Here is a 25,704-nt window from a genome sequence, read left to right as displayed (position 1 = left end):
TTCTGTTCCTATCCAATAACAATGGACAAAAGGGTCCTATCTTGTCAGCCTTGTCAGCAGGTGGCCAAGGACAACACCCACGCCATAGGCCTCTCAGTTCTTCCAACTCACGAGTTCTTGCTCTGAGGACACACACACACACAAACACACACACACACACACACACATCATCACTGTTAAACACACACACACACACACACATCATCACTGTTAAACACACACACACACACACACACACAAAAATCCCCTCTCTTAGGCTGAACATTTGAAGACAGAGAACCCGACTCAGAGCCAATGCAACAGTGACAGTAGCCTGGAGGTGACCTCGCCCAACTCATCAGGACCAATCAGAAGATCAGAACTACTAGATTGAACCTACTTCATTTATTGCATAAAATGTCTGCACACAATGTTTCGGGGCTCTCTTCAGATAATAATAATAATAATAATAATAATATGCCATTTAGCAGACGCTTTTATCCAAAGCGACTTACAGTCATGCGTGCATACATTTTTACGTATGGGTGGTCCCGGGGATCGAACCCACTACCTTGGCGTTACAAGCACCATGCTCTACCAGCTGAGCTACAGAAAGTGGATACTCATGGATGCGCATTGCAATTGTAAAATGTCAACACAATTGGAGACACCACGTCATTTTTGGAGACATGTTATTGACAGTAAACTATTGTAGATGCGACTGCTAACTAAATAAAACATTTTAGCTGGCTAGCTAATCATCTTAGCTAAATGTGGGGCAAACAATTCAGTTATTTACCGTTAATTTGAGGGATTGGGGTGAAAGAAATCGAGTTACATAGTGATACTTTACGATATACTGTATTGACAATATCGCAATATTTTAGCGCTAGTTGGCTGTACCTGCACCAAAACACCATTATTGTTCCTTCATAGCTTGTTCTCAATCTTTTCACATTGGGAGCCAATTAGTTTTCAGCACTTTTATTTCCATGACTGATCAAAACTCGTTCTCATGGCTTTCTGATCCCTCTGCAACAGACATATGGTGCGCAATAAAATCACAGTATCGAATCGCAATACGTATAGAATCATGAGACTCGCAATGCTGATGCATATATCTTATCGTGAGGTTCCTGGCAATTCCCAGGCCAAGTTCATTTGCCACAACAAATCTCTTCGCTAGCAAACGCGATGTCTTCTCCAAAACGACAATGTGTCTCCAGCAATGTTTACTTTTTTGACGTTCTATGGCATCTCCACTTTCCAAGCATATATGACCACATGTAATATTTTGGTAAGTGATGCAAATAGTGAACTATGTAGGGCCAGGATGTAAAATATATGTAGCTGCAGCAATTTCTCTTATCTGATATGGTAAGTAATGGGGCTTAATGTATAGCTCCCTAAGAGTTTGACGAACGGGTCCGTGAACGCGATTCCAGATATATTTACCTCTGAATAAACTGCCTTTATTACACCATATCCACATCCAGTAAACTTGTGATTATCAACACTAACCTCATCGTTGTGGCGGCGGACAGCTAGCCTGTATCCCTCGTCATCCAGTTGAGTGAGTGGCAATGTCTTTTTTCGTTCGTACCAATTTTTGGAAAATCCTCGGGTGTAGGACTTTCCGCCTTTAGTAGAAACCTGTTGAATTATTAAATTTGGTCTGGGAGGTCCTAATTGTTTCGTTGCCAATTTATCTTAATTTGTTCGCCGACAAAAAGGAACTTCTTTCAAAGACACAATCGAGTTGGACTGAAGCCTAGCCATTTTGATAGTAGTAGTGAATTGATTGAGGCTGCTACCTGGTCTTTTCTTAGTTACGTTCATTCGTGGTTACGTTATGTATGACGAAAGCGCGTAAGTGCAAGCCCACAGACACCCATAGAGAATGTATTGAAAGCTTTGAAATGTGAAAAAAATAGATTTTACATGACAGGCTATGAGAGACTTCTGGGCGATTTTCAACCTGACTGAAATCGCCCAAAAAACGGGCGGGGCCATTTGAAGCACGACTTTAGCCTGATTTGACATTTAGTGGCTGTCAGATCAGACGTGAACACTGATAACTGCTGTTGCCGTGATATAATTTTTTATAAATTTATAAAAATAAAAATAAAAATATTTTTTATTTTTTATTTTTTATAATTGATTAGAAAAAAAATCCCTTCCTTTTCCCGTTTGGCAGTGCGTCGCCCATATCGCCCTATTGAACAAGCCGTCCCTGCTGGTAAGTACATTGTCCTGCTTTCAGCTTGGCTTTTGCTATGGCTGTTTAGCACTTTCATACTGCAGCTGTGTCTGTGAGGATACTGTAAAATAAAACCAAAATGTGTTGTATTCATTGCGTCTTTGTCTATAACATATGTGATGGTATGACAACATACTGTATGCATGTTTTCTGCATTTAGCATTTTATATCTGACTGACTGCAATATTCATGAATGATACCAAGTGAGTATGTAGGTCCACCCTTTACATAGAAAAAGTTATTCTTGAAATGGGGTCTCTGTGCTTTTCCACGTATTGTAGCTAGCGCCCCCTGCATACAGCCGCAATGCTGTCAGCCGGTGAAAAGAGAATACAGTAGGACGCTGCGTAGCCTCGTGATGCATACGACGGAGAGCCCACTCCGTTCCCTCTACCGCTCTCCATTTCGCTCGAATTTGTGTATTGCATTACTGTGTACTTTGACCTTTATGGCTCGGTAAAAAGAACTGGGAAATAAGTCGTTTTTTCCCCTTAGGTTAGATTGTTCCTTTACGCACTATTCTATTTGATCGACCGTCATTTTCTTTTCGTCATCTGCTGAAAGACGGTGAGTGTTTATCTGTTATGTTTGTGCTGTGAACCGAGCGACCCAGCTTTTCCTACATGTTATGACTGACAGAAGTGTTGCGGCCTTGGGCTCTCCTGGAACTGAATCCTCGCGGATTATGTGTTGATGGTCAGGCCATGCATTGTAACATGTTTTGAACTCTTCTGTATTCTCCAATCCTGAAGATATACATGTTAGTAAATATTGTAGCAGTTTCATTGTTTGATTTTAGGCGACTAACTACTGTAGCTAGCTAATCTGACTAGGATGAGCTAGGTACACTAACGTTAATTTAGCTGGCTAAACCTGATGCACAGATCAACCAAAAATAACACGCAAATGTTGGCGTCCTCCTATACAGTCGGCTATGTGTGATATATTCTCACATTGAGCATGAAGTAGTAGTTATTTAATTGATTGTAATTTACTTGTATTAGCCTATAACCGGTTACTTGTTAGCTAACGTTAGTTTAGCTAAATATAGTTAACGTAGTCATCTAACAGTAGCTAGCTAACGGTACCAAGCAGAAGTTAGCTAACTAGCTACGTCGACAACAGCAGGGAATACGTTATTTGTCTTCGTGGATAGATGGCTAACGTTATGTTGATATAACTGTGCTTGCTAGCCAGTACCTAGCTAAGTGTAGCCAGGCCTTATAGCAAATGATAACGTTAGGTTGTTTACGCTAACTAGCTAGTTATGCAGTTCAGCTTGTTTTGTAAGATTGTTATGCTGCTACTTAACTAGGTTGTCTTTCACAACAACTGCAACGTTAACTTGGCTGCAGTGGCAGTAAAAATGAACCATGTCATGATGGAATTAACTAGCTACAGTAGCTAGTTAGTTAGGTCTATATAAAGAACTGTTTACTTGAATATGTTTGCTGTACTTTCTGGTGTTGCTAACAATAATGGATTTGTGACTTGTTTTGTGACATTAGCTAGGTACTTGAATAATGATAATGTCAAAAGTAAAGAGATGGGTTGTCTGCACATTATTAGTGTATCTCTATTGTCAGTTAGACTGTAGATGTAAGATAGATAAAAGTTACCTAGTACTGGGCTATCCTTTTTGGACATTCAGTTTGTGGCTCAAAGGAAATGGAACCTATGCCTTCTGGGAAACAATTCAGTGCGAGTCAGTAGTTGTCAGTCGTAGAAACTCTCTCTGGCAATTTGTGATTAATCTGTTGATAAGAGGATCTACCCCAAGCCTGTTTAGCCTATAGCCATCCAGGCTCTAACAAAGGAGACTGTTCTACTGTTTCAAGTCCTAATGAAAGTAGTCCAACCCCCAACAGAAAATAGTTGAACTCAGTATTGTGTTGAGATGATACCGCCAGTCTGCAGCCTGGCTCACACTAAATATTGGCACCACATCACCCCAGTCCTCTGAACTCCACTGGCTCCCTGTCTCCCAATGCATTGATTACAAAATCCTCTTTCTGACCCCCCTACCTCTCAGACCTTCTTCTCCCCTACCTACCCACACGCGCACTCCGTTCGACCACAGCAGGCCACCTTGTCATCCCTAGGTCAAAGCTCCAGAGCTTCGGCGACAGGGCCTTCTCCAGGGTTGCTCCTAGGCTCTGAAACTCCTCCCTCCAGCCATCTGTAACTCTTGAGTCCTTCACTATCTTTCAGTCCCTCCTAAAGCACCCCCCCCCACACACACACACACACACACACACATACAAGCAAATAAATACACTACCAAGACACTACTCTCTTCACCATACCGAGCAGCACCATATCCAAATCCCAACCCTACCCTCCCCATACACTGATATATCACACTCTTTCCCATCTTTGAACCCACCCCACTCTTTATTCATGGTTTTGTTTAGTCTGATGATTATTTGGACTCCTGTTTTTTATTTGTAATTTTTTTTCTACAATTGTAAAGTGACTTTGGGTCCTTGAAAAGTGATATGCAAGTCCCATTTGTTGTTGTTGTTATTATTATTACATACAGTACCCGTAGAACAGGTTTTGTGCCTCACTTATTTTCCTGAGAAGAAAAGTTTACTGTTGCTTAGTTCTTTATAGCAATTACCATGTTTCAGATGTCACGTGAACTAGCTACAAACCTTTGTTGCTCTTACTTGCCCAACGTAATCCCATTGGCAACTGCAAGTTGAGCCAGTCATGATTAAACTAAACGCCAGCTTTCGCTCTCCCTCTCTCTATCCTCCTCTACCACCTCTCTATACCCCTCTACCCCCTCCCTCTCTCTTTCTCTCTCTCCCCCCTCTTCCTCTCTCTCTACCCCTCTCTCCCCCCTCTAGCTTTCTCTCTCTCCCCCCTCTACCTCTCTCTCTCCCCCCCACCTCTCTCTCTCCCTTTCTCTCTCTCCCCCACTCTACCTCTCTTTCTTTCCCTCTATCTCTACCGCTCCACCCCAGGTGAAGGAAGACTACATGACACACAATAGGGAGCAGTGATTGGACCTGTCAGTGTTTTCTCCGTCCGGCGGATGAGTCCCCAGCTCAGCCCACAGCAGTGATTGGGCTAGGTGCCAGATAGGGAGCTGTAGCAGGGGGTGATCATGGCGGACGTGGACCCAGACACCTTGCTGGAATGGCTCCAGATGGGCCAGGGAGATGAGAGAGACATGCAGCTGATCGCCCTGGAGCAGCTCTGCATGTTACTGCTCATGTCTGACAACGTGGACCGCTGCTTCGAGACGTGAGTCACCAACATACACTGTCATATGTTGATCTCACAAACATCTCAGGCATTAGTCATACTGTTGAGTGGACAATGCTGCGCTTATACAAACTGCCTGTAATGATGGCACAATCCTTTTTATGTAGTTACTGTTGAGCCGTGCACAGATGTTTATATAGCTAGTCCTCTCTTGCAAAATAGATTTTATCTCAATGAGAATAACCTGTATAAATAAAGGTTATATATGTCCTCCAGGTGTCCCCCACGCACCTTCCTCCCGGCCCTGTGTAAGATCTTCTTGGACGAGAGCGCGCCGGACAACGTGCTGGAGGTGACTGCCCGCGCCATTACATACTACTTGGACGTGTCGGCTGAGTGCACCCGCAGGATCGTGGGCGTGGACGGGGCCATCAAGGCTCTGTGTAACCGCCTAGTGGTGGTGGAGCTCAACAACAGGACCAGCAGAGACCTGGCCGAGCAGTGTGTCAAGGTACACTTTTATTTAGAAAAATCGTCCTGACGAAGACCCAATTTGGGCTTGAAACATTCTCCTATTAAACACTTTGGGAGCATTACACCAGTGTGGGGATATTTTTTATTTTTTTGTTCTACTTCATAAAAACAATTCCTTTGCCTTTTTTATGTGATCGACTCTTTGCTTCAGGGCATAAACAGTGCATAAAATTAACACCCGCCAAATGCGGGTATATTTATATTTAGTGCCATTGACGGTATTAACTGTAAAATACCATATTTGGAGGAGGATTTGTTTTTTTGGGGGGAAGTATTACATTTTACAGACTTCACTAGTCACGTTGGCGGGTGGTCAATTTGCAGGGCTCTACAGCAAGAGCATTACATTTGCATTGGTGAATAAAAAAATAGTCAAAAGTCAAGTATGACACCAAGAAATACGAATCCTACATCCCACCTCGCGCAGCAACAGCTTTGTGCGCTGTGAATGAAGCACTGATAAAAGTTGGTCTAATTTACTCATGACCCACAATTCAATGCAAACTGTAGTCAAGTGTCAAACGCTGGTGGCCACGACGTGTCATTAAATCAACATGGCTGCATTTTCGGCATGTGAGACAAAATAATGTTGCTAGCTTGCTAAAAAAAAATTGATAGATGACATTGATTTTAGCGTTGGCAAATTGGCTTAGTCTCGTTCTGAGGAGCCTATAAAACCCAGTTAGCTTCATAAAGATATTTCTTGGAATTCTGAAATGTATTGGAATAAATGACCAAACTATAAAACTAGCTAGCCAGCTATGGGTAAGCTAGCTACGTTAGCTTGCAAGATACATGAATAGCTTTAGGTTGGTTGTTTTTAAGCTCAATTTCAAGATTTCCATCAAGGACGTTGCCTCTCCGATCATCACTCTCCCTCGCTTGGGCAAGGGACATTTTAAGGTATGGGCGGCAGGTAGCTTAGTGGTTAAGAGCGTTGTGCCAGTAACCGAAAGGTCGCTGATTGCAGCCACTGTCTACTACTAGTCACATCCCAAATCTCACACACAGACACACCTGACATTACTCCAGTGGCCCGTTACCACTGTAAAATCCCACCCTTAAAGGGACAGCTGAACATTTTGTCTCATCTGATATTTTGGTTAAAATATGAAATTAAATGTAGCAATATACCACATTACTTCTTACTAATACATTTCTTGTTTTAGAAACATTACAAAACATGGTCATCAGTTCTTTTATGTAATTATGACAGAAAATGATTTTGGCTGGTAGATTTTTTTCATCTACCTGCCACAGTGGCTGGTGGAAGAAAATATCAATTTTAGGCCCTGCAAGAGAACGTTCTCTCTTTACTTGAGACGTTTTTATTCAAATCACAAGATGCATATGAGGAGTTTATTCAAATTAGGTCTTGAATATGTAGGTCATATTTCCTCTTTGTTAGTGTACACAACAAATATCTGGTTTAGGAAGGGTTTTACGTATGTGGTAGAATATTACAGAACATGCTCATACTCAAAAGTAGTCAGGTGCAGAGTCCTCATTGTAAAGTCCATAGTAAAAGAGATGGACCGCACATCATAAATAATGAATGTATTCTTCTGCTGACTTGTATTTGTGGTGTCATTTGTCAGGTGCTGGAGCTGATCTGTACCAGGGAGTCTGGAGCAGTGTTTGAGGCTGGGGGTCTGAACTGCGTGCTGAGCTTCATCCGGGACAGCGGTCATCTGGTCCATAAGGACACCCTGCACTCTGCCATGTCTGTGGTGTCTCGCCTGTGCAGCAAGATGGAGCCCCAAGACGCCTCTCTGGAGACCTGCGTGGAGTCCCTCTCCAGCCTGCTCAAACACGAAGACCACCAGGTGAATGGGACACCCACTCAGGGGTCATCGTGGTTGGTTGGTGGGTGGGTGGGTGGGGGGGGCGGTCATCCATGCACATTGGTGGTGGATTAATGAGTTTTCCCCATTTCTGTGTAAAGTGCTTTGAGCTACTGGAAAAGTGGTATATACAGTGGGGGAAAAAAGTATTTAGTCAGCCACCAATTGTGCAAGTTCTCCCACTTAAAAAGATGAGAGAGGCCTGTAATTTTCATCATAGGTACACGTCAACTATGACAGACAAAATGAGAAAAAAAAATCCAGAAAATCACATTGTAGGATTTTTAATGAATTTATTTGCAAATTATGGTGGAAAATAAGTATTTGGTCAATAACAAAAGTTTCTCAATACTTTGTTATATACCCTTTGTTGGCAATGACACAGGTCAAACGTTTTCTGTAAGTCTTCACACACTGTTGCTGGTATTTTGGCCCATTCCTCCATGCAGATCTCTTCTAGAGCAGTGATGTTTTGGGGCTGTCGCTGGGCAACACAGACTTTCAACTCCCTCCAAAGATTTTCTATGGGGTTGAGATCTGGAGACTGGCTAGGCCACTCCAGGACCTTGAAATGCTTCTTACGAAGCCACTCCTTCGTTGCCCGGGCGGTGTGTTTGGGATCATTGTCACGCTGAAAGACCCAGCCACGTTTCATCTTCAATGCCCTTGCTGATGGAAGGAGGTTTTCACTCAAAATCTCATGATACATGGCCCCATTCATTCTTTCCTTTACACGGATCAGTCGTCCTTGTCCCTTTGCAGAAAAACAGCCCCAAAGCATGATGTTTCCACCCCCATGCTTCACAGTAGGTATGGTGTTCTTTGGATGCAACTCAGCATTCTTTGTCCTCCAAACACGACGAGTTGAGTTTTTACCAAAAAGTTCTCTTTTGGTTTCATCTGACCATATGACATTCTCCCAATCCTCTTCTGGATCATCCAAATGCACTCTAGCAAACTTCAGACGGGCCTGGACATGTACTGGCTTAAGCAGGGGGACACGTCTGGCACTGCAGGATTTGAGTCCCTGGCGGCGTAGTGTGTTACTGATGGTAGGCTTTGTTACTTTGGTCCCAGCTCTCTGCAGGTCATTCACTAGGTCCCCCTGTGTGGTTCTGGGATTTTTGCTCACCATTCTTGTGATCATTTTGACCCCACGGGGTGAGATCTTGCGTGGAGCCCCAGATCGAGGGAGATTATCAGTGGTCTTGTATGTCTTCCATTTCCTAATAATTGCTCCCACAGTTGATTTTTTCAAACCAAGCTGCTTACCTATTTTAGATTCAGTCTTCCCAGCCTGGTGCAGGTCTACAATTTTGTTTCTGGTGTCCTTTGACAGCTCTTTGGTCTTGGCCATAGTGGAGTTTGGAGTGTGACTGTTTGAGGTTGTGGACAGGTGTCTTTTATACTGATAACAAGTTCAAACAGGTGCCATTAATACAGGTAACGAGTGGAGGACAGAGGAGCCTCTTAAAGAAGAAGTTACAGGTCTGTGAGAGCCAGAAATCTTGCTTGTTTGTAGGTGACCAAATACTTATTTTCCACCATAATTTGCAAATAAATTCATAAAAAATCCTACAATGTGATTTTCAGGATTTTCTTTTCTCAATTTGTCTGTCATAGTTGACGTGTACCTATGATGAAAATTACAGGCCTCTCTCATCTTTTTAAGTGGGAGAACTTGCACAATTGGTGGCTGACTAAATACTTTTTTTCCCCCACTGTAAATCCAATTAATCAATTTTCAGCTTAAAGGTCTGGTTGCAAATGATTGCATTGTTATTGATGAAAATGCAATCCATTGATCGACAGGTGTCTGACGGTGCTCTGCGCTGCTTCGCCTCCCTGGCGGACCGCTTCACCCGTCGAGGGGTGGACCCCGCGCCACTGGCCAAGCACGGTCTGACAGAGGAGCTGCTGTCCCGGATGGCGGCGGCAGGGGGCACGGTCTCCGGCCCCTCCTCCACCTGTAAGCCAGGCCGGACCTCCACTGGGGCCCAACCCACCGCCGCCGACTCCAAACTCTCCAACCAGGTGTCTACCATCGTTAGCCTGCTGTCCACGCTGTGCAGAGGCTCTCCCCTCGTCACCCATGTAAGGACATTTTACATTTGGTCTTGTAAAAATATAATACAGTTACAAATCAAAATGCCAATTGTTGGTACAAAATACCTTTCTGAATGTGAGTCTTTAAGGACCAGCCCATATCTCAAAGGGACTACTCCCTGAGATAAGTTTTATTAGATGGCTTTTATTTTATGTCCTCAGCCTTCTTGTCAAATTATTGCAGTTTGATTTTTGGTGGCTGTATCTGGTGTTATGAGCCCTCTGGGACACACTTCTGTATCAGTAAGGATTCATCATTTATTCCATAGCAATTTTATTGGCACAGAATGTTAATGTATGAACTGCAATATCTTGAAAGCTAACAGTAATAAAAAATAAACGTTGAAAGGATCTAGTTTCAGAATATATTAGTGAAGAGAGCTGTATTGTAATGAGAGCTATTCTGAAGTGACAATAGGACTAGTATAAGAGAATAATGGGATAATCATAGAAGCTGTGTTTTTCTTTTGCCTCCTCCCTGTGTATTTCCTGTGTGTATAGGATCTGCTGCGCTCTGCGCTGCCTGACTCCATGGAGAGTGCCCTGCAGGGGGACGAGCGCTGTGTCCTGGACACCATGCGTCTGGTGGACCTGCTGCTTGTGCTGCTGTTCGAGGGCCGCAAGGCTCTGCCCAAATCCACCGCTGGCTCAACAGGACGCATCCCGGGCCTGCGACGGCTGGACAGCTCCGGGGAGCGCTCCCACCGACAGCTCATCGACTGTATCCGCAGCAAAGACACAGACGCTCTCATCGACGCCATCGACACCGGAGGTGGGTGGATGGATAATATCGGGTCAACAGTAATGCACTTTAAATGGAATAGGGTACCATTTGGGACCCAGATATATCCTATGCCATGTGGTTTTTCTGTCTGTTGGTCTGTCTGGAGGTAGTTTAGTGATGTGGCAGAGGAAGTTTGTCCAATCTGGTGTAATGGTGCCTTATTTTTTCCCTAATTCATTTCAGCCGTTTGTTTGCATAATGGTAAATATGTCAAGTTTATGATCAAGTATCAGCTGTTATTGAGCACGCTTATTCAATTCCTGAAAATTGTTCCTATGTTGCAGCCTTTGAAGTGAATTTCATGGATGATGTCGGGCAGACTCTTTTGAACTGGGCCTCTGCATTTGGCACACAGGAAATGGTAAGATGTTAGCTATTTTAGACTGAGTCTCGTATCCCTCCATCTCTTTACAGGGCAATTGTAATAGTTTTTTCAGCCTTGTAACAACAACATGATTACCCAGTACATTATGGTGACCATTAAGTGCTCGAACAGAACAGAATGGTTCATTGTGCCAGAGGAATTAAAGGGATACTTCGGGATTTTGGCAATGAGGCCCTTTATCTACTTCCCCATAGTCTGATGAACTTGTGGATACCATTTTTATGTCTCTGCGCGCAGTTGAAGGAAGTTGCTAACTAGCGCTAGCATAATTGCTTACTGGCGTTAGCGTAGTGACTGGAAGTCTATGGGTATCTGCTAGCATACCCATATACCTATACTAAACTATCTCTCATCTCTCATACTGGACACAGAGACATACAAATGGTATCCATGACTTCATCTGACTCTGGTAGATAAAGGGTAGTTTGACAAAATCCCAAAGTATCACTTTAAGGACAGCATCTCTTCCCTGTTATGCTGCAGGAAGGGCTCAAGGTTCTGTCAATAGGTGTCCATAGCAACAAGCAGCAGCACACACCTGAATGAATGCTGTGTATGCATAATCTGGCCTAATGCAGACGGATTACTAGAGTTTGGTTGAATAATGTCTTGTTTGTCACCTCGAAGCCAGACCACCACACAGGTCTGTCACGTTGTATTCATTAGGCACCAAACAGAAGAAAATGGACTGAAACAAGGAGAGTCCAATAACAAACCTGCTGTTCCAAAATGTTGTAAAAGGTTGTTCTTTGCGTGCCTTAATTATCAGGACCCTGTTGAATAACCCCTGTTTGTTGTGGTTGATGTCCCAGGTTGAGTTCCTGTGTGAAAGAGGTGCTGATGTCAACAGAGGTCAGAGGTCCTCCTCCCTCCACTACGCTGCCTGTTTTGGACGGCCTCAAGTAGCAAAGGTAGTTATGGTCTCTTTAACCTTTAGAGGAAATCTCTTCTAACGCTCTAACTGCTGTTTTTTTCTACCAACATCCCTTGACAAAGGCCCAGCAGCTGGACTGTTGGGCCCTGGTTTATATATTGATTTCAATGAATAGAAAAAAAACGTTTTTGCGTGTGCACACTATCCTCCTCCTGTATATGTTGTTTGGAAATGCAGGCAGACCTATGTATGTTCCCCTAGTAAGCATCATTTTCCTCTGTGTCGATAGACTCTACTGCGACATGGAGCCAACCCTGACCTCAGAGATGAAGATGGGAAAACCCCCCTGGACAAAGCAAGGGAGCGTGGCCACAGTGAGGTTGTAGCCATCCTCCAGTCTCCTGGTGAGTTATAACAATATATTAACAGCTGTGCTGCCGACTGACTTCCATGAAAAGCTTTGGTCGTCAGTGGCTCATGCCCATCATCAGAGAATAAAGAAGGACAGTGGTTATTTGACAACTTGTTGTGTTCTCTTCTCTCCTGTTCTGAAGGAGACTGGATGTGCCCCGTTAACAAAGGAGAGGACAAGAAGAAGAAAGATGTGAACAAAGAGGAGGAGGAGGCTAGTGAACCTAAAGGAGACCCTGAGATGGCCCCCATCTACCTGAAGAGGCTGCTACCAGTATTTGCACAAACCTTTCAGCAAACCATGCTACCTTCTATTAGGTAAACACAACTTTGAATCACTTGACCAAAGGACCTTTGTCTAAGCTCACAGAGATGTATATATTACTGAGGTCCTGAATGCATTTTTATTTGAATAGGGACATATACAAATCCATTAACACAGGGTTTCCCAAACTATGGGTTGTGTGATTTGAAAAGGGGGTCGCGAGAGAAAATTAGCGCTTGGTTCATAGAACCGAGGTTACGCAAGTAACTTCTGGTAGCCGCTAGATGCGGTTGTAATTATTTATTCTTACTATAAATGTGGCTCTATCTTTTGAATGGTTTAAGCTACAAAATATGATGACCCCATCACTGAAAGATACTGTAGGACTCTCAGGAACACGTGCGTACATACTGTTTCCCTCTACTATACCCACATATAGTGGGCCATTAGAACCGAGTGGACAAGACCAGGCACTAAATTAGACTGGGGGGGAGAAAATCATCAACGATAAGTTTATTTTCTACACAGAAGATCATACAACATTATTGCCTGATGATCTTCTGAAGTTCCCAATACCTTTCTGATGCATTTCAGTCACTTCAAACCATACTGTCTTCAGATTGAAATACTTTCAAAAATACTGTCAGACTGATTTGTAAATAAACTGTCATAGCCCAAATTAATGTTGGGTCTCAAAAAAATTTAAATATCAAAATGGGGTAGCCGGCCAAAAAAGTTTGGAAACCCCTGCATTAAAGGTGCAATATGCAGAAATCGCTCCGCCATTTCCTGGTTGCTAGAATTCTAATAGTTTGCCTAATTTCAGTTTATGTGACAAAACAAGCACTCAGTGTATCGTTCAGAGAATCATTGTACCATCTAAACCGCAGTAAAATATATTTTCAATAACCAAAAATATTGTAGTTTCATCTGTTTGAAGCTGGTGTACAAAACCTAAAGCAAAAGAACGGAAAGCATAGAAATACCGCACATACAGTGGGGGGAAAAAGTATTTCCACGTCTTCCCTCTGTCCCTTACAGGAAAGCTAGCCTGGCTCTGATCAGGAAGATGATCCACTACAGCTGTGAAGTGCTGCTGAAGGAGGTGTGTGACTCTGATGCCGGTCACAACCTGCCCACCGTGCTAGTGGAGATCACCGCCACCGTGCTGGATCAGGAGGTATGGCACTACATAACATCCATCTCTTTGTGTATGTGTGTGTTCCACTGTGCTGGATCAGGAGGTATGGCACTACATAACATCCATCTCTTTGTGTATGTGTGTGTTCCACTGTGCTCGATCAGGAGGTGTGTGTGTGTGTGTGTGTGTGTGATCCTCCACTGTTAACAACGTCCACCAATAACCTAATGCCTGTTAAAAATAAATGTAGTTGCACCAGCTTTCTAGTCATCCACAGGCTAAGTTAAATGTGGTGTCTCTTCCTGTACAGGACGATGATGACGGTCACCTGCTGGCGCTGCAGATCATCAGAGACCTGGTGGACAAGGGTGGAGACGTCTTCCTGGACCAGCTGGCTAGACTGGGCGTCATCAACAAGGTGTCCACTCTGGCTGGACCCACCTCAGACGATGAGAACGAGGAGGTGTCCAAACCAGAGAAGGTGTGATAAGAACGCCCTAATGCAGTCCAAATATGCACTGATAGAGCTTTGTGATTTCTGTGTGTAATAAAAAGCGTTCCGCAAAGAAAATGTATTATTTAAATATATTTTGTAATCTCTGGATGAGAGCGTCTGCTACAAGATGTAAATGTCTCTTGATTCACCAGGAGGATGAGCCACAGGAGGATGCTAAAGAGGTGCAGCAGGGGAAGCCCTACCACTGGCGTGACTGGTCCATTATCAGGGGGAGGGACTGCCTGTACATCTGGAGTGACGCTGCAGCCTTGGAGCTCTCCAACGGCTCCAACGGATGGTTCCGCTTCATCCTGGATGGCAAGCTGGCCACAATGTACTCCAGCGGCAGCCCCGAGGGAGGCTCCGACAGCTCAGGTAGACCTAGCTACATACCTTCTCAATTGACCTGGTATGTTATGACTTGAACTTCCCTCAACTAGTTACCTATTCCTCTCCATCTCTTATCAGAATTAAGGCCAGAATGAGCTCCTTCCACTCATGTACATGCAGTTGTAACAAGTGAATAACCGTATTATAATGGTGATAGCACAACCAACATCAAACTGTTCCAATTCCTCTAATGTACTACCTACCCAGAAAGTCGTAGTGAGTTTCTGGAGAAGCTGCAGCGTGCCCGGAGCCAGGTGAAGCCTGTGACAGCCAGCCAGCCCATCCTGTCTGCAATGGGTCCCACCAAGCTGACGGTGGGGAACTGGTCCCTGACCTGCCTGAAGGAGGGAGAGATCGCCATCCACAACTCTGACGGACAGCAGGCCACCATCCTCAAGGAGGACCTGCCCGGCTTCGTGTTCGAGTCCAACAGGGGCACCAAGCACTCCTTCACCGCTGAAACATCACTAGGTCAGTTAGTTTGAACTTCAGTGCATATAGATCATTATAATTCATGTTGTATTTAATTCTGTAGTTAAATGTGCCTAAATCGTTTATAGATTAATCTCTCTCTCATTTATTTATACATCTCATCTCAGGGTTTCCGTTATGAAAATGTGGCACCGGACATTTGACCAGCAGCATTTTAATTTACCGGACATTTGAGAAATGTACCATAACCTGATTAGGGCGTCCACCCACAGTGCTCAGAATGACAAAAATCTGATTTTAGATTATGGTAATTCATTTTAACAGAACATACAAGTCGAGGATGCAATGACGTGTGTCCTTACCGCGCACTTTGAAGATGTTAGAATAACTGTCCACATTTACTTTTCTAGAGTAATGAACAGCAAAATCACTAGCCTATACATAGGTGGCGTGTGAGTTTCATGTTTGGGGAAGCATATTTTCACCTTGCATCTTTATAATAAAGCATTCCATGCATCATCACATTTGCGGACTTATGTAAAATAGCCTACTATTCGTGATTAGTAGATTGGATAGTCATAATTTAAGCTAATATACACTACCAGTCAAAAGTTTTGACACCTACTCATTCAAGGGTTTTTCTTTATTTGTACTGTTTTTTACAGTGTAGAATAATAGTGAAGACATCAACTATGAAATAACACATATGGAATCATGTAGTAACCAATAAACAAATAAATATATTTTATATTTAACATTCTTCAAATAGCCACCCTTTGCCTTGATGACAGCTTTGCACACTCTTGGCCGCTACAATCATGCAGTACTGTGTACAGTCAGTAAGCAGTTTAGCAGTTACTCCGGCAGGCCCCGGTGGCAATAAATTAGTAAAACCAAAAGCTTACCTTGACTTGGAAGAGATCCAGTGTTGTGTTGGATTGTCATAGCCAGCTAGCTAACATGGCATCCCTATGTTTGAGTAGACTAAACTAGCTAGCTGCATTTGCTAGCTAAGTAAAAATAAATGACTAAATATCTCTCTTGCTTCTCCTTCATTTTTGACTTTTCATCTATTGTCTTTCTCTGAGTCAACTACCAACCACATTTTATGCACTGCAGTGCTAGCTAGCTTATGCTTTCATTACTAGATTCATTGGATGGACAACATGTCAGTTCATGCTGCAAGAGCTCTGAAAGGTTGGAAGGACGTCCTCCGGAAGTTGTCATAATTACTGTGTTAGTCTATGGAAGGGGGTGAAAACCATGAGCCTTTTAGGTTTTGTATTGAAGTCAATGTACCCAGAGGAGGACGGAAGCTAGCTGTTCTCCGTCTACACCATGGTGCTACCCTACAGAGTGCTGTTGTGGCTACTTTAGACCTTCATTGCAAAACAGTGTTTTAATCAATTATTTGGTGACGTGAACATAGTATAGTTTTATCTAAAAAGGATAACCTTTTTTTATGTTTCACTGTTAAAAAATAAATAATCACTGAGGATTGTCCTCCCCTTCCACCTCTGAGGAGCCTCCACTGCTCCACGGATATGGTTGGGTTTTGCCTAGGCTACTTTGAAGAAAGGTAAAACATTCCTCATAATATGTAGTGAAACGTTCTGGTTTCAAACAATTAAGTAGCCATATGTTTTCAAAATGCGTACTGCCTCCAGCTCATTGCAATGTGTTGTGTAGCGCGCTTAAGCATTTGAATAGCGAATGGGAAGTGCACTTCAATTATCAGTTGAGAAAGAAAAAGAGTAGGATTTTTTTAATCATGGCCCCAAAATTTATAAGATCCATAACGAATATACACCCGGCAATTTAATTCCACTAAATTATGCAAATTAACCCAAAGACCAATAAGCATGATCGGTCAAATGTATTTACAGCAACTGGATTTTCCATCAATGAATAGGCTAAAAAGCATTTTCTCAATGGGATTTGTTTTCTATTCCCGGACAAATGGCCGGTGGCAATTTTTTATTCATCGGCTTTTCAAAAACAATTGTGGCTAAAAGCCGGCTATTACCGACTAACGAAAACCCTGAGATGGACTATAAATATGTGGTCCTCTGTAGCTCAGCTGGTAGAGCACGGCGCTTGTAACGCCAAGGTAGTGGGTTCGATCCCCGGGACCACCCATACACAAAAATGTATGCACGCATGACTGTAAGTCGCTTTGGATAAAAGCGTCTGCTAAATGGCTTATTATTATTATTATTATTATTATTATTATTATTATTATTATTATAAATAAAAAAAATATGTGGAAACTCCTTCAAATGATTGGATTTGGCTATTTCAGCCACACCCGTTGCTGACAGGTGTCTAAAATCCAGCACACAGCCATGCAATCTGCATAGACAAACATTGGCAGTAGAATGGCCTTACTGAAGAGCTCAGTGACTTTCAACGTGGCACTGTCATAGGCACCTTTCCAGTTTATCACATTTCTGCCGTGCTAGAGCTTCCCCGGTCAGCTATAAGTGCTGCTGTTGTGAAGTGGAAACGTCTAGGAGCAACAATTGTTCATCCGCGAAGTGGTAGGTCACTTCCCCTCATTATTGACTCACTGATATGGCTGAGTTTTTTCTTCTCACAGAATGGGACTGCCGAGTGCTGTAGTGGAACTCACTACCGAGTTCCAAACTGCCTCTGGAAGCAACATCAGCACTAGAACTGTTCGTCGGGAGCTTCATGAAATGAGTTTCCATGGCCGAGCAGCCGCACACAAGCCTAAGATCACCATGCACAATGCCAAGCATCGGCTGGAGTGGTGTAAGCTCACCGCCATTGGACTCCGGAGCAGTGGAAACGCGTTCTCTGGAGTGATGAATCATGCTTCACCATCTGGTAGTCCGACGGACTAATCTGGGTTTGGCGGATGCCAGGAGAACGCTACCTGCCCGAATGCATAGTGCAAACTGTAAAGTTTGGTGGAGGAGGAATAATGGTCTGGGGCTGTTTTTCATGGTTTGGGCTAGGCCCCTTTAGTTCCAGTGAAGGGAAATCTTAACGCTACAGCATACAATGACATTCTAGACGATTTTGTGCTTCCAACTTTGAGGCAACAGTTTGGGGAAGGCCCTTTCCTGTTTCAGCATGACAATACCCCCGTGCACAAAGCGAGGTCCATACAGAAATGGTTTGTCGATCGGTGTGGAAAAACTGCCTGCACAGAGCCCTGACCTCAACCCCATCGAAAGTCTTTGGGATTAATTGGAATGCCGACTGCGAGCCAGGCCTAATCGCCCCGACATCAGTCCCCGCAGCAATGTTCCAACATCTAGTGGAAAGCCTTCCTAGAAGAGTGGCAGCTGTTATAGCAGCAAAGGGGGGACCAACTCCATATTAATGCCCATGATTTTGGAAAGAGATGTTCGATGAGCAGGTGTCCACATACTTTTGGTCATGTATTGTATGTGTATATGTGTGTGTAAAGAAAAATGTAAAGTTATCCTCTACTAGAATGATGTGGTGATGGCCTGCATTTGATGGGGATTGTCTTATAGTTTTTCTTCTCTGTTTGTGTTGTGTTGTACAGGGTCAGAATTTGTGACTGGCTGGACTGGAAAGAGGGGAAGAAAGCTCAAATCCAAATTGGAGAAAACAAAACAAAAGGTGGATGTTTTGTTTTCTAGCAGTGAAGTCCGTCTGCTGTTCAGTGTTTTCACAGGTTGTTTTTTTTTATTAGATTTTTTTAAGCCAGCTTCCTCCTTCCTGAATTTAGAAGATTACTTTGTCTATTGTCACAGGGACACAGTTTTTTTTTTTTGTTGCTTTAGAACACATGACATATTATCCATCTAGTTTAGCCGTCACATCATTCTTCTGTTTAATAAACAGCAGGTAGGCTTGGGCGGTATCCAGATTGTCATACCTTTACACCGGCCTTGTTCCGTGCAGGGATCTTCGGTAATACCGACACTGAACATAGGGGGCGTTATTTTCAAACTCCACTGAGCCTTTGTAATCCGAAGGTTAGCAATGCTAACAATTACATGTAAAATCCCATAGAGAATGCTAACGAGCGCATTGTGAACATTTTATACAGTCTCTGACCTAAACTATTTTCAGGACAGACATCCCAGCTCATGAAGTTATTACAAGTAACTCAAAAATGCTGCTCCCAGTTTACTGCACGCACAAAACTAATATTAGACATATTTTGGAAGAAGCTAACCACTTAGCTAGATAGGTAAGTAGCTACTACATTAGCGAACCAAATGTACAACTACAGAGCATTTGGCACATTTTAGACAGTTCACTTAATAGTTATAAGATATCTAGCTGGCAAACATTTAGTTGTGAATTCCATACTGTAACTAGATCACCTGACTTGTGCTGAACAACAGTGAGTGACTCATAAGGCTCCGGTCTCTCGTCATTGTGTGCTTGTAAACAAACACCACGGGACTGGGTACTACTACTGGTAAGCTTCATGATGAAACATTTATCTGACAGGTGAAATGAAGAACACAATCTTCTTTATCATATTTCACAAGTTGACTGCAGGTATTTACTTAAAAAGTAGCTGCAAATATTCCAATTTGTAAATAACAAAACTTCAAATAAATAGTTTAAACGGTATTGGAAAACCATCCCTTGGCTATTTCCAAATACCCGGTGTACCGCCCAAGCCTAACAGCAGGTTTTATGCTAGTTATCCCTCACGCTTTCCTTAACACCCAGTGAGCCTAGAGCCCCTCCTTGTCTGTTCCTATGTTGTGTTACCTACCTTAGTTGAATGTACTGATTTGTAAGTGGCTCTGGATACGAGCGTCTGCTAAACAGCTAAAACGTCAAATGCAGGTGAAGACCATGGCCAGAGACCTGTATGATGACCACTTCAAGGCGGTAGAGAGCATGCCCAGAGGGGTGGTGGTCACCCTGAGGAACATCGCCACCCAGCTGGAGTCTGCTTGGGAGCTGCATACCAACAGACAGGTAGGGAAAAAAAAGTACATGAACTCTAACCTAAATGTATGTCAGAGTCGGATAACATTATGATTACCAGCAGACGGGTAGGTGGGGGAATCGCCCTGGAGCACTCACACAACACACATTGACATAAACTCATGTCTACTTACACTTTATGGAAAGTGCACCTCAATGCAATTTACAGTAAAATCGGTACATTCATAAAAAACAAAGTAGATATTTTGAATGACTTCCCCTCATTATTGACTCACTCTGATATGGAGTTTTTTTGTTCTCTTGTTTGTGCTGTCTGAAGCTGTAGGCTACAGGTTTGACGCTGTGAAAGTTAAATGTGTTTTGTTTCTGTAGCAGTGTATCGAGGGAGAGAACACATGGAGAGACTTGATGAAGACGGCTCTGGAAAACTTGATTGTGGTTCTCAAGGATGAGAACACCATCTCCCCCTATGAAATGTGCAGCAGTGGCCTAGTGCAAGCACTTTTTACAGTTCTTAATAATGTAAGTAGGATGGGATGGATGAGGTGTACAGGGTAGTACTGTATACAGGAATACGGTGCCATCTGGGCTGCAGAGTTCTCTTCCTTTCTAAGCCTTTTTCTCAACACTGTCTGGGTAACTAACTTCCTCAATGTTGGGACAATAAAGCTTTCTGAATCTGAATATTTTGTGTGATTAGTCCAACTCCTGCTCAATTAATGTTTTTGTCTTTTTCAGAGTGTGGAACTTGACATGAAACATGATTGTAAACCATTAATGGAAAGAATAAATGTATTTAAAACCGCATTCAGTGAAAACGAAGATGATGAAAGGTAATAATTCTGACTTTTATATAATTAATTATTTGTATTAATGTATTGTAGTAAAAAAAAAAAACATCTGCCAGTGGCTCACCTGGTTTTTCCCATTCATTCAGCCGACCCGCAGTTGCCTTAATCCGCAAACTACTAGCAGTCCTGGAGTCCATTGAGAGGTTACCTCTGCACCTGTATGACACCCCAGGCTCCACCTATAACCTGCAGGTGTGTCTCTCCTCCACCACACCTCTCAGTAGTATAGTGGTGGGGGACAGTTGTTTTTGTTTGTTCCAGTGACCTGTAAAACTAATTCTAGGGATGGGCATGAGTAATTGAGTACTCGAACTGACATCAAAACTCAATCTTTAACCAGAGATCACTTTTTTTTTTTTTTTAATACTGTAAAACTATTTGGTTTATCTATTTGGCAGTTTTGGAATAATTGCATCATTTTCCGCTTAGGCTACTTTGCAGTTGCCACAGTCAAAATTGTCAAATAATCAAAACAAAAATAAGCTTTTTGGTTTTAATTTAAGGTTAAGTGTGGTTAAGGTTAGGTTTAAAATCAGATTTTGTAAAAACAGGCAGGGTTTATGACATTGTGTCTGTGGTAACTAACGTTAGTGACGACCCTACTTTGCGAACTGCTAGTGGCATTTAGAATTGGTTAGCCTAGGCTATAATCCCCCTAAATATAGACAGGTTCCACACTGAAAATATGCTAAAACATTAGTTTGATAAAGACATAGTGTATTTTCATCACAATCATTAAGCTGACCATTAAGCTAACCAAACAGATGTCCTGGCCATAATTCATATCCATGCAGTGTTCAATGTAGAATTGTTAATCCATTTAGAAAATTCCAAGGAACAGGCATAATAAACTAAGATTGAACATCTGTATATTGAAAAGACAGATTTTGGTTTGTAATCCTAACAAATTGAGCACTGTTTCAAATTATCACTCTTTGACGCGAGATGCGAATCACTTCGCACTATTCTGTTGTATTTTATTCTGTTATATTACCAGCTTTTATTTTACTATTAAATAGGCGTGTCTTGACTGTGATAAGGGCTTAGTAAATAAGAGCGTCTTGTCTGCTAAATTAACAAAACAATGCTATACTGTTGCACAGCCACAGGCTTCTACAAGCAAGCGCCACTGCTGAGGTGTTACTACCTTTTTGAAGATTGTGTTCCACAATATAATATAACCAGTTGATATTACGGTTTCAATAAATGTATCTTAAATTGCACTTGTTTTTTTTTATTGACTGAATATATACAGTGGGGGAAAAAAGTATTTAGTCAGCCTCCAATTGTGCAAGTTCTCCCACTTAAAAAGATGAGAGAGGCCTGTAATTTTCATCATAGGTACACGTCAACTATGACAGACAAAATGAGGGGAAAAAATCCAGAAAATCACATTGTAGGATTTTTTATGAATTTATTTGCAAATTATGGTGGAAAATAAGTATTTGGTCAATAACAAAAGTTTCTCAATACTTTGTTATATACCCTTTGTTGGCAATGACACAGGTCAAATGTTTTCTGTAAGTCTTCACAAGGTTTTCACACACTGTTGCTGGTATTTTGGCCCATTCCTCCATGCAGATCTCCTCTAGAGCAGTGATGTTTTGGGGCTGTCGCTGGGCAACACGGACTTTCAACTCCCTCCAAAGATTTTCTATGGGGTTGAGATCTGGAGACTGGCTAGGCCACTCCAGGACCTTGAAATGCTTCTTACGAAGCCACTCCTTCGTTGCCCGGGTGGTGTGTTTGGGATCATTGTCATGCTGAAAGACCCAGCCACGTTTCATCTTCAATGCCCTTGCTGATGGAAGGAGGTTTTCACTCAAAATCTCACGATACATGGCCCCATTCATTCTTTCCTTTACACGGATCAGTCGTCCTGGTCCCTTCGCAGAAAAACAGCCCCAAAGCATGATGTTTCCACCCCCATGCTTCACAGTAGGTATGGTGTTCTTTGGATGCAACTCAGCATTCTTTGTCCTCCAAACACGACGAGTTGAGTTTTTACCAAAAAGTTATATTTTGGTTTCATCTGACCATATGACATTCTCCCAATCCTCTTCTGGATCATCCAAATGCACTCTAGCAAACTTCAGACGGGCCTGGACATGTACTGGCTTAAGCAGGGGGACACGTCTCGCACTGCAGGATTTGAGTCCCTGGCGGCGTAGTGTGTTACTGATGGTAGGCTTTGTTACTTTGGTCCCAGCTCTCTGCAGGTCATTCACTAGGTCCCCCCGTGTGGTTCTGGGATTTTTGCTCACCGTTCTTGTGATCATTTTGACCCCACGGGGTGAGATCTTGCGTGGAGCCCCAGATCGAGGGAGATTATCAGTGGTCTTGTATGTCTTCCATTTCCTAATAATTGCTCCCACAGTTGATTTCTTCAAACCAAGCTGCTTACCTATTGCAGATTCAGTCTTCCCAGCCTGGTGCAGGTCTACAATTTTGTTTCTGGTGTCCTTTGACAGCTCTTTGGTCTTGGCCATAGTGGTGTTTGGAGTGTGACTGTTTGAGGTTGTGGACAGGTGTCTTTTATACTGATAACAAGTTCAAACAGGTGCCATTAATACAGGTAACGAGTGGAGGACAGAGGAGCCTCTTAAAGAAGAAGTTACAGGTCTGTGAGAGCCAGAAATCTTGCTTGTTTTGTAGGTGACCAAATACTTATTTTCCACCATAATTTGCAAATAAATTCATAAAAAATCCTACAATGTGATTTTCTGGAATTCTTTTTCTCAATTTGTCTGTCATAGTTGACGTGTACCTATGATGAAAATTACAGGCCTCTCATCTTTTTAAGTGGGAGAACTTGCACAATTGGTGGCTGACTAAATACTTTTTTTCACCACTGTATATGGGGGGGGGGGGGGGGGGGATCCTACGAGTACCCGAACAGTCAAAGGTCAAATGCCCATCCCTAACTAATTCCTGTGTGTGTGTTTTAGATCCTGACGAGGAGGTTGCGTTTCCGTCTGGAGCGTGCGCCTGGGGAGACGGCGCTGATTGACCGTACAGGGCGAATGCTGAAGATGGAGCCCCTGGCCACCGTGGAGTCTCTGGAGCAGTACCTCCTCAAGATGGTACCACCCCCTCTACCTCAACCATGTTTAATCTTCTCTCTCTATCTGTCCATTCAGCATGTTCAGTCTCAGAGTCATCTCCTCTCTCCCCCAGGTGGCCAAGCAGTGGTACGACTTTGACAGATCCTCATTCATCTTCGTCAGGAAGCTAAGAGAGGGACAGACCTTCACATTCAGACATCAGCATGATTTTGACGAGAACGGAATAGTCTACTGGATTGGCACCAATGCAAAGTACGTCTCCTCCCATCGTCTTTATGTGTAAAGACCTGATAATAAGCTAAAGTCTTATTATACAATACAATAAAGTATTTAGAAAATAACCTTGTATTAAACTTGTGTGTTTCCTCTGCCTCTAGGACTGCCTATGAGTGGGTGAACCCAGCAGCCTACGGCCTGGTGGTAGTGACTTCTTCTGAGGGTCGTAATCTCCCCTATGGCCGACTGGAGGACATCCTGAGTCGGGACAGCTCTGCCCTCAACTGCCACACCAACGACGATAAGAACGCCTGGTTCGCCATCGACCTGGGCCTGTGGGTCATCCCCTCGGCCTACACCCTCCGCCACGCCCGTGGCTACGGCCGCTCCGCCCTCAGGAACTGGGTGTTCCAGGTGTCCAAAGACGGCCAGACCTGGATGAGTCTCTACAACCACATGGAGGACTGCAGCCTCAACGAGCCAGGGTAAGTAAGCCTTGTCCCAGTCACAAGGGCCTATATCCAGGAGCTTATGGTTAGAACTCAGGACCCTAAACCTATAAGGCGGATTCTGACAGTGAGTTTGTCTCCTGTCATGAAGGTCCACGGCCACTTGGCCTCTGGACCCGTCCAAAGAGGAGAAACAGGGCTGGAGACACATCCGCATCAAGCAGATGGGGAAGAATGCCAGCGGGCAGACTCACTACCTGTCTCTGTCAGGCCTGGAGATCTACGGCACCGTCAGTGGCGTGTGTGAGGACCAGCTAGGTAAGAGTCTGCGCCTGGGTTCTCTCGGTTTCTTCTGTCTAGGGGATTTGGCCTTGCCACTTCTGCTTGCTCTTTGGGGGTCTAAGATCTTGCCACTGCTGTCAAGAAACATTCAAAACACGAAAGTATTTTAACAACGTGTGTGTGCGTGGAGCACTCTTTTTGCTGAGACACTGGTTGTAGTATGTTTATGAGTCATTATTCATTAGATTTGAACGATGCAAAGCAATCTGACCAATCTCCTTCTCCCTTCTACAGGTAAAGCAGTGAAGGAAGCGGAGGCCAACCTGCGCAGGCAGCGGCGTCTGTTCCGCTCCCAGGTGATGAAGTACATAGTGCCTGGGGCGCGCGTGGTGCGGGGCATCGACTGGAAGTGGAGAGACCAGGATGGCAACCCAGCAGGAGAGGGTACGGTGACGGGGGAGGCCCATAACGGTAAGACACGAGCCCCACTATCTAATAAAACATCCCTCTGTGTGGAACTGAACACCCACACAGCTTGCATAGAAAGCTTTTGTTTTTATATGAAGAAAGTGTTTGTTAAGAAATGTTCTGCTGGACTTAGTCGGCTGACAAGATGATGCATGTTTCAACTGCTAAAGCAGGACATAATGCAGAGCTTTATCCCAGAATAAACCCATACGTCACCCCATCATTATCACGTAGACAGTGGGGAGTGTTTATAATAGTCGTTCAGAGAAATCGGGCTATGTAACTATGACGATTGAACATAGGATGTGCAAAAACTAGTAACAATGGAGTCATTGATAAATA

General features: G+C 43.3%; 1 protein-coding gene across 10 annotated transcripts in view; it reads left to right on the top strand.

Annotated features, from left to right (window-relative positions):
• Positions 1–2,596: 2,596 nt before the first annotated feature.
• LOC311102890 (E3 ubiquitin-protein ligase HECTD1-like) overlaps positions 2,597–25,704 on the top strand; it is a 40,857-nt gene continuing 17,749 nt past the window's right edge. For 5 of the 10 annotated variants that reach the window (XM_084144356.1, XM_084144359.1, XM_084144354.1 and 2 more), the window contains exons 1-24: positions 2,597–2,806; positions 5,212–5,494; positions 5,732–5,966; positions 7,588–7,815; positions 9,646–9,927; positions 10,441–10,711; positions 11,008–11,084; positions 11,921–12,019; positions 12,272–12,386; positions 12,537–12,711; positions 13,700–13,838; positions 14,110–14,280; positions 14,448–14,670; positions 14,893–15,156; positions 18,659–18,735; positions 19,927–20,061; positions 20,404–20,553; positions 20,770–20,864; positions 20,969–21,074; positions 23,831–23,965; positions 24,060–24,199; positions 24,325–24,648; positions 24,764–24,930; positions 25,189–25,365. In XM_084144356.1, coding sequence (XP_084000482.1) covers positions 5,355–5,494; positions 5,732–5,966; positions 7,588–7,815; positions 9,646–9,927; positions 10,441–10,711; positions 11,008–11,084; positions 11,921–12,019; positions 12,272–12,386; positions 12,537–12,711; positions 13,700–13,838; positions 14,110–14,280; positions 14,448–14,670; positions 14,893–15,156; positions 18,659–18,735; positions 19,927–20,061; positions 20,404–20,553; positions 20,770–20,864; positions 20,969–21,074; positions 23,831–23,965; positions 24,060–24,199; positions 24,325–24,648; positions 24,764–24,930; positions 25,189–25,365 — 3,925 coding nt within the window. In that variant the 5' untranslated portion in view covers positions 2,597–2,806; positions 5,212–5,354. Of the gene's footprint in view, positions 2,807–5,094; positions 5,495–5,731; positions 5,967–7,587; positions 7,816–9,645; positions 9,928–10,440; positions 10,712–11,007; positions 11,085–11,920; positions 12,020–12,271; positions 12,387–12,536; positions 12,712–13,699; positions 13,839–14,109; positions 14,281–14,447; positions 14,671–14,892; positions 15,157–18,658; positions 18,736–19,926; positions 20,062–20,403; positions 20,554–20,769; positions 20,865–20,968; positions 21,075–23,830; positions 23,966–24,059; positions 24,200–24,324; positions 24,649–24,763; positions 24,931–25,188; positions 25,366–25,704 lie in introns of those variants that run through there. The other 5 variants (XM_084144357.1, XM_084144351.1, XM_084144355.1 and 2 more) reach the window with 2 other exon arrangements.

The sequence above is a fragment of the Coregonus lavaretus genome (genome assembly GCF_964263955.1).
Source record: "Coregonus lavaretus genome assembly, chromosome: 27".
Lineage (NCBI taxonomy): Eukaryota > Metazoa > Chordata > Actinopteri > Salmoniformes > Salmonidae > Coregonus > Coregonus lavaretus.
Note: the sequence above shows the minus strand (reverse complement) of the source record. Positions and strands in the feature narration are given on the sequence as shown.